General features: G+C 45.0%; 1 protein-coding gene across 1 annotated transcript; it reads right to left on the bottom strand.

Moving 5' to 3' along the window:
* Positions 1-2,453: 2,453 nt before the first annotated feature.
* Positions 2,454-3,191, bottom strand: LOC119578483 (uncharacterized protein K02A2.6-like). Its single transcript, XM_037926062.1, has 2 exons — positions 2,756-3,191; positions 2,454-2,665 (listed from the first exon to the last, which is right to left on the bottom strand). Exons 1-2 carry the CDS (start codon positions 3,189-3,191, stop codon positions 2,454-2,456), a joined length of 648 nt encoding a protein of 215 aa, XP_037781990.1.
* Between the last annotated feature and the right edge of the window lie 6,047 nt (positions 3,192-9,238).

Here is a 9,238-nt window from a genome sequence, read left to right on the forward strand (position 1 = left end):
TAAAAAGTCTTCCACTACTCTTATGATTTCATTCTTATTATGTCACTTCTCTGGTTTCTTTATTGCACATATTTGATTTTTCCCTATTCTGAGTCTCCTTTTAGCTGTTTTGACGCTGGTACTTTAGATCACTGTTTCATTTATAATTTGAGTATTGAATTTCCGTACATCTCTTGTCCCTGTTTGACGATACTTTCATGACCCTACGTTTTTGCATAAGCTGTTTAGTTTCTACCGAGAGCTTGCTGGAGCATTGCTTGACGTTCTTACCACTTACTTGAAGTGTAGCTTACTCTATTATGTCATTGAACTGTTTGTTGATTTGCGATCTTCGTCGCTGAAACGTGAATAACTGTTGGTGTTAGTCGCTGTCTTAGTGATTTTTTGGCTGCGTTTCGTAGTTTCCTTTCTCTTCTGAATTGTAATTTAATAATATAATATATATTATTATATATATATATATATATATATATATATATATATATATATATATACATATATATATTGTGTGTGTGTTGTGTGTGTGTGTGTGTGTGTGTGTGTGTGTGTGTGTGTGGTGGTGTGTGGTGTGGTTGTGTGTTGGTGTGTGTGTGTGTGTGTGTGTGTGTGTGTGTGTGTTGTGTGTGTATGTGTGTGTGTGTGTGTGTGTGTGTGTGTGTTTGTGTGTGTATGTGTGTGCGTGTGTGTGTGTGTGATTATAGATGAAATGAAACAGCCACAGTAAGTAAATATAAATTATTTTAAGTGTGCTTGTTTGTACTGAGACACAAATTTTGCTATTTGAAATAGTTAGGCTTTTGAAAATAGATTTTGATTCACAATGAGTTAGTAATGGTATCTCTAAACATACTTGAATACATACACTGCCACTAAAATAAACGCCATAGACTGCCTGTGACAGAACGGTTGTTCTGTTGTTCTGCGAAGTAATAACCCAGTTAACGAGGTAATAAAGCGATCCTAAATGTTACCTACAAATTAGACCAGTGTTAGTTAACTGACCCGGATCACAACTTAACCCGTTTCTGATAGAGCAATGTCCCTGGATATCTCTGCAGCGCCCAATATCAAATGGGGATTAGTAACAATCGGTATTTCAGGTTAAAATACGTAACTCGTAATGTGCATAAAAGGTTAAACAATTTTCTATTTTGGCAAAATGGAAAGTTTCCCATAGATACATATCCCATGCCCATATAAAATAATGTGCTGGAACTATTTCTTTACTTTCTATTTATTTATCTTTTTTATAGTACAAGAATTAGCATTCCTGAAAACACGCTCGTATAGTTACAGTTTCAGGTTAAAATACACAACTAATAACGTGTATAAAAGAAACAATTTTCCTGTTTAGACAAGATGGGAAGCTTCAGATAGATAAATATTCCATGTTTATATAAAATGACGTGCTAGGACTATATTTTTAAATTATAGTACAAGTAAAAATCAGCAGTCCTGCAAACACGCTCATGTACAGTAACACACGCCCCTTCTCTCTGTATCTCCATCTCTCTCTCTCTCTCTCTCTCTCTCTCTCTCTCTCTCTCTCTCTCTCTCTCTCTCTCTCTCTCTCTCTCTCTCTCTCTCTCTCTCTCTCTCTCTGTTTGTATACTCACTGTGTCGTGTTCGTATATATGTTTCTCTACGATGCTTGAGGGAGAAGAATACACCAATTAAAACTAAAGTAGGTTCATTGGAGATCAGCTCAGACAAAAATAAAAGGGAGTTCTTCATAGTCCTGTGCCCCACGCCTCAGCTTCTGCCCGAGAGTGCTACTGCCAGACGTGTGACTACAGAGACAAAATAAAATATTGTACTCTACAAATTGTACAGAGAATCTCACTCTTTTACATAGGCGATATGCTACACAACAATATAAACTAAACATAATCTTCTATATTTCACAGGGTGTAACATATCACACAAAAGGCATTATATATGTAATGAATCATATAATTATCACAATATAGGTACGATAATATTGTTATCATATCCCGTATATAGCGGCATCACAATATGGCACTCACAACCCACATAAGTATCACAACTCACTTCATTATCACAACTCACTTCATCACAACCCACATCTCCCTCCCCCCTTTACGTTCACTAGCGGGACTTCGATTTGATGCGTTCCGAACGTCGAGGTTCAACAGGCACAGATGGGGCGGAAGATCCAGGTGCATCATCTGACAGTTGTTCTGCCAAATCAGTTGAGTGTCCAATCATGAGCTGTGTAGAGCGCAAGAAGCGTCGATTGCGCCACAGTATACGGCCACTTGGAAGCCTGATGTGATAATCACGAGATTTCCCTCTGTCGAACTCCTCACAGTCAATATTCCCGTTTGGTGCTGTCTTCAAGATCAGATACTTGACTTTTTTCACAGCAGCCTCTGCATGCCCATTGGACTGTGGATAATGGGGACTTGACATGACATGACCACTCCCCATCGCTAAAGAAATGTAGCAAATTCTCGGCTGGAGAACTGGGGTCCACCGTCGGTGCGCAGGCGAACGGGGACACCAAGATCATGGAACATGAACCGAAAGAATCTAATCGATGAAGCACTTGTTACATTACTTCCACACGGGATGACAACTGGCCATCCAGAAAGTCTGTCAACATACACCAAAAAGTGTTTCCCAGCAACACTGAAAAAGTCAGCTGACACAGACATAAATGGTCTTGTGGGTTTCTCTTCTAACAGCAGCGGTTCCTATTGCTGGCTAGGCTGTAGGCACTGGCATGGCTCACAGGACCGAACGATATTCCTTATGTCTGCATTAATGCCTGGCCAAAAGACTGTCTGCTGTGCACGACGCTTTGTAGCTTCCACACCAGAGTGGCTATCATGCAGGCGAGCCAGGATGCTACGGTGTAAAGAAGCAGGGACAACCACTCTAGGTCCATACAGCACCAAGTCACCATCGTTGTACAACTCATTGCGAATTTTCCAGTACGGACGCAGGGTACTTGGCAGGTTGTAGCGGTCATTGGGGAACCCTGACTTTACATGATGAAGCAGTTCTTCATATGAAGCATCCTTAGATGCAGCCATACGCAAATCTTCCATGAAGAGATCCTCTTGCTCGTCTATAGCGTCTGATGCTTGAACAGACTTGACAGCATGCAAAGCCGCAATCTTGACAGAAGTGTCCATCTCAGTATTGAAGATACCATCTTCCACCATTGGGTGACTCACAGGTGACCGGGAGAGAGCATCAGGAATGCACTACTCCTTACCTGCACGCCACAATGCAGTAAATATATAGGGTGCGATTTTATCCTTCATGCACTGGAGGCGAGGATTTTCAATAGCATCCAGAGAATAATGGTTCAAAATAGGAACCAATGGATGGTGATCTGTCATCAAACTGAAGTGCTGAAGTCCACGAAGATTGAACTTGTACTTACTGATAGCCCAAACGACAGCTTGCATTTCCAATTTGATGGTCGCATACCGTGTTTCTGTATCTGTCAAGAAACGAGATCCACATTGCACCATCTTGTATCTTCCAGCACCGTAGCCCTGCAGCAACACATAGCCGAGGCCATAGAGTCTGGAGGCGTCGGTCTGCAGAATGGTAGGAAGAGCTGGATCAAACGTCCTGAGTATGGGTGGCTTTGACAAAGTTTGTTTAGTGTCAATAAAAGCTTTGGTGTGGTCCGCTGTCCAAGCAAAAGCTCTTCTTGGACTCATCAGTGGGCGGAGCGGCACTGCAGTGGTCTAAATCTTGGGTGTAAACTCTGCTTCAATACCATATCCTGATAGTTTGTACCCACAGAAGCTGGCCTCAGATCATGTAGGAGAATGTCATCCACAACTTTGATGCAGTTCGTTACTCCCTGAAGTGCCCTGTCACCTCGGAGACAAAAGGCGTCTCCTGTTGCAGCAAAACCCATGGGGCCACGACAATACCTGAAACGTCCATAAGGAGTGATAAATGTAGTCAGGTGTTGATTGTCCTCATGCAGAGGTAGTTGCCAATAACCACAAAGAGCATCCACAGTTGTGAAGAACCTTGAACGTGGACTGATACTTCTGATAGCTGTAAATGGCGTCGGAGAAGGGTGGGCAGAGCGAGAGACTTGCCTGTTGAGTTTTGACAGGTCAGTGGTAATGCGAACACCACCATTTACTTTTGGGACAACAACCATTGGATGACACCATTCTGATGGTTCATCCTCTACTGGCTTCAAGATGCCTTGGGTCACTAATGACTCAAGCTCCTTTTTCGTTGGTTCCTGAAAAGCCAAAGGAATCATTCTTGGGGTGTGGATCGCGAAGGGCGTCGCATTATCCCGCAGATGAATTCTCATGGGTGGGCCTATCATCGTCTTGAGTGGCCCTGACTGCAAGTCGTCCTTCTTCACCAAGACATCTGCATACTGATGCAGGAAATACTTCCTTGCTTCTTCAAGCAACTTCAACTGGTCCAGCGGTAAAGGCAGCAACTGAGAGGGATTCAATATTGGCGTACTATCTGGCCCATGGACTCGATTGGCCATGTGCACATCCGACATTTGCCTGGGGAAATAGTCCGGAACAATCCCCAAATCCTTGCACTCCTTCCAAGAGAGCAGCGGGGTCGTAAGCGAAGGCTGAACATCAATCCAACATGTAGTCAAACGGTTGCCATAGGTGATGGTTCCACAAAATGATCCAGCCACTGGTGGCATCTGTGACCCATCTGCATTGTAGTACACTGTCTCTGCATGTGGTGCCAAGTCTTCTTTTGAAAGTCCAAGATTACTAAGATGCTTGAGTCCAATTGCAGTTGTGTCTGCACCTATGTCAGGGATGATGGCAAGACTAGCTGATGAATCATTATGCCGGATAGATACGCGGACCTTAGGGGAAGGCTGAGGTTTAGGTCATGCATTAGAAGTGATACTCCTGGCTTGTGACACTGAAGGGGATACAGAACTTACTACTTTCAAGTTCTGGTTTGTGTCCTCTTCCTTTGTCTTCTTAGCCTTCCGTTTCTTTGGGCAGCATTTATCAAAGTGTCCCTGCCGATTGCAGACCTTGCATCTGGCATTCCTGGCAGGACACTTTGCAGTAGAATCCCAATGGCCTTTCTTGCCACAAGCGCATGTGGAAGTGGTGGCCCTGCATAGACCTTTTTCATGTTGACGACCACAGCAGTTGCAGACTTTATTAGGCAGAGGTGAGCTTGGTCTCATCTTAGACTTCTGCTTCAGGGCAGCCTTTTTCTCTCTTTTATATTGAGAAACAGCACGTGATGAAACTGTGTCCCTTAAAGCAGATGATGCTGTCTTTGATGATTCATGAGACCTGCATTTCTCCAAAACATCTTGCAATGTCGCTGAAAAGTCCATTTGAATGAGCTTCTGGGTAAGACCCTCATCACGTATATCCATTAGTATGCCGTGTTTCATCCACTGCTCACAGCATGTATGGTCCTGAGCCTTGCAAAGGTCTATCTCCTGTGACAAGATTTTCAGCCGTATCCAAAAGTCATCGAAGCACTCGCCGTCTGCTTGCTTGCACTCGGAGAAGGCCTTCCGTCGCAGCGCCTCATTACTGGCATTTTTTATATGCTCCTCGACCTTTGTCAGTACATCATCTACTGAGCATGTTGGGTCTGCGGGCACGTTTAACTTGTGCTCCAGCACCCGTCGCATCTCAGGTGTAAGGTACATGCGTAGCAGTATATGCTGCTTTGATGATGGCAGACTGAGGAGATCCACCATGACAGCATAATCGGACCATTCGCGCTTCCATTCCCGGAAATGTTGGGGACTCGCATCTGCTGGTAATACTTTCGGAGGTTGTATTGTTGCCTTCGGGGTCGGTGGAGTGTGAGAAGTGTTGGACGCAGCAGAACTGCTCACTGGCGAACTCGCAGTTGAATCTACGGGATGCTGGGGAGTGAGGCGAAGTATCAGCTCCTGAAAACGGGCAGCTTCCTCATCCTTCCGACGGGCTTCCTCTTCCTTCCAACGGACTTCCTCTTCCTTCCGACGGGCTTCCTCTCGCCTGTAACGATCTTCCTCTTCTTTCCTCCGACGGGCTTCTTTTCGCTTGCAACGATCTTCCTCCTCCTTCTGACGTGCCTCTTCCCTCTTTTCATCCCTCTGTATTATCCACTGGAGCAATGTAGTAAAATCTGTGGGAGGTGGGATGCTGGCACTAGCTCCTTCAGACTCTTCAAGGCTAGAGTCTGGTTTCTCAGGGTCGTTCTTACTGGCCTCTTGCGGTTTCTTTCCTTTACCCATGGTACTGTGGTAAGGGTGTAAAGATAATACAGCAAATTCGGCGCAAATCCGGTGAAATTCCGTCCATGCAGTGTGGGGGAGTAAGTGTGTGTTCGTGGCAGTACCGTGACGTCACGCCGGGCGGGTAGGCGAGCCGCGACGCGAGAGAATCACTCGCTCATGAAGCGTCGCAGAGAGCGTAGAAATATGTCTCGCTCCTACAATCTTCAATATGCTTCGATTCGGCTCCCTTATGCTTCTAAATATAGCACTGCATTAAACACTATAGCCACAGCACAACACTACACTTCACTATATCACCACAATTCACTGCACTAATGAAAGTCACTCCTGAGCGGGTTCTTTACTGAGCGGCCACGAGGGTGGAGGAGGCACGGGCAGGCGACAGGCCACGAGGGGAACGGGCACGAGGCTGGCGTCAGAACTGAATAACTGGATCACTGCGCCATGTTTGTATACTCACTGTGTCGTGTTCGTATATATGTTTGTTTGGTGTTTCTGTACGATGCTTGAGGGCGAAGAACACACCAATTAAAACTAAAGTAGGTTCTTTGGAGATCAGCTCAGACAAAAATGTAAGGGAGTTCTTTATAGTCCTGTGCCCCACGCCTCAGCTTATGCCCGAGAGTGCTACTACCAGACGTGTGACTACAGAGACAAAATGAAATATTGTACTCTACAAATTGTACAGAGAATCTCACTCTTTTACATAGGCGATATGCTACACAACAATATAAACTAAACATAATCTTCTATATTTGACATGGTGTAACATATCACACAAAAGGCAGTATATATGTAATGAATCATATAATTATCACAGTATAGGTACGATAATACTGTTATCATATCCTGTATATAGCGGCATCACAATATGGCACTCACAACTCACATAAGTATCACAACTCACTTCCTTATCACAACTCACTTCATCACAACCCACTCTCTCTCTCTCTCTCTCTCTCTCTCTCTCTCTCTCTCTCTCTCTCTCTCTCTCTCTCTCTCTCTCTCTCTCTCTCTCTCTCTCGCATGCACGCACGCGCACACAGACACACACACACACACACACACACACACACACACACACACACACACACATAATATATATATATATATATATATATATATATATATATATATATATATATATATATATATGCAAATATATAATCACACACACACACATACACAAACACATACAATTACACACACACAAACACGCAAACATACATAAACCTGCAAAAACGCTCGCGCGCGCGCGCGCACACACACACACACACACCGCATACAAATATTCCTGCACACATGCACATACGCACACACACATGCTATGGAGGGTCATTAACAGACGGAATCGGTGACCTCACCTCGCTCCCCCCATATTTCCTGCAGGTGCAGGAAATGTAGGCCCAGCTGCAGGATATATGGGGGGAGTGAGGTGAGGTCACCGGTTCCGTCTGTTAATGGCCCTCCATATTAGCTATAATAGTCTATGAACCCTAGTACATTGGCAGTGATAGTGGTTATAACGGCTTAACTCTTTATTGAAGAAGAGTACAACACAGTGAGGGAAACACAGGGGATGATGTCTTGGGGTTAACCGCTGAGCGTGGGGTCGCACGTCCGGCCAGCCAGCCCTTAGGGCGTAAGCTGGACTGACCTTATCACGTCGGGCGCTGGGCACGAACTGAGTAAGACTGGGTCATCCTCGGGCACAAGCAGTGAGCGTCCACCGAACACATGGCATGATGGAATAGTGGGGCAGCTGCAGGAAATGTAGGGCCAGCTGCAGGAAATATGGGGGGAGCAAGGTGAGGTCACCGGTTCTGTCTGTTAATGAGCCTCTATATTGCTTGGCAACTTCGTCCTCGAGGAGCCTTAGGCTTCAAGGGTGACCCAAATTTGGCCGGTCCTGATTTGCCGGTCATCTCATTCTCGTGAGATTGTCTTTGGTTCATCTTCGTGGCTGCTCGTTCCTGTCGTCCTTTTCTTCCTGGTCCTTGGTATAATCCATCTGTCCCCGATGCCCACACGTCCTTGAAGGTCTCGCACAGGTCCTCCTTGAATTCAGATTCGTCTAGACTTCCTTGTAGTTCTTGTCCAGGCATACTCATCCACACGTCCTCGCAGATCTCGCCCAGGTCCTTCTCGGGTGCATGCTAGTCCTCGTAATCTTCATCTGGATGTACGGGCATCCGGTCAGGAGGCGTCCTCTTCGGCATCTCAGATCGGCTGATACCTGCGCTGACAAGCTCCTGGAGTTTGACTGGATCTGCGGGCATCCAGGCAGGCGGCACCCATTCACAGCATCCTGGAGTGACTGGTATCTGCGCTGGCGAGTTCCTGGTCCTTTGCTGGATCTATTACATCATGGGTGGCTTAATACCTGCTCTGACAAACATCCTGGTCTGCAGGCTTCTGGCAATCTTCCAGTGACGTCCTTCCTACAGCATGCTAAGGTGACTGTTTCTGCAGCAGGATCCTCCTTCAGTGTCATGTCGGATATCGTCGGTCCGACAGCTATATATAATCGGGGAACCAGATCATACACGCAAAGGCCAAGATAGTAAGAGGATAAGAAAGGCAACAGAGAAGAGGGGGTGTTAAGTGCCAATAGCCGGTTATTTATATAAATTTGCAGTTTATAATATTCCTGTTTACTTTTTTTGTGTGTGTTTTTTGTTTTACTTTCACAAAGATAAAGAAAAAAATAGCAGAGGGAGACGTTAGTAGCAATCCGCATTGACCTGGCTTGAACTACCAACTGTTTCTGATATATATGAAAGTAGATAAGGGAACCAACAACGGCACTGCGCAAGGATTTACTTGAACCAATTTTCGTCACACAGAGAAGAAATTTATGTAAAATAAGAAATTGTACATCATGTACAAGTCACTCATCACAACTGACAAAATCACAAACAAAAGAGATACATCATAGGTCTTTATGCCTGCAACTACGACAGCAACAAGCCCTATTAATGAAAAGGTTTC

Source organism: Penaeus monodon, chromosome 2 (assembly GCF_015228065.2).
Source record: "Penaeus monodon isolate SGIC_2016 chromosome 2, NSTDA_Pmon_1, whole genome shotgun sequence".
In the NCBI taxonomy this organism is placed as follows: domain Eukaryota; kingdom Metazoa; phylum Arthropoda; class Malacostraca; order Decapoda; family Penaeidae; genus Penaeus; species Penaeus monodon.

Excerpts from the sequence above, each read along its gene's own strand:
- LOC119578483 (XM_037926062.1), bottom strand. The coding sequence starts at position 3,191 with ATGGTGGAAGATGGTATCTTCAATACTGAGATGGACACTTCTGTCAAG. Across the intron at positions 2,666-2,755 it reads AAGGAATATCGTTCGGTCCT|CTGACTTTTTCAGTGTTGCT; the intron begins GTGAGCCATGCC and ends TGTCTGTGTCAG.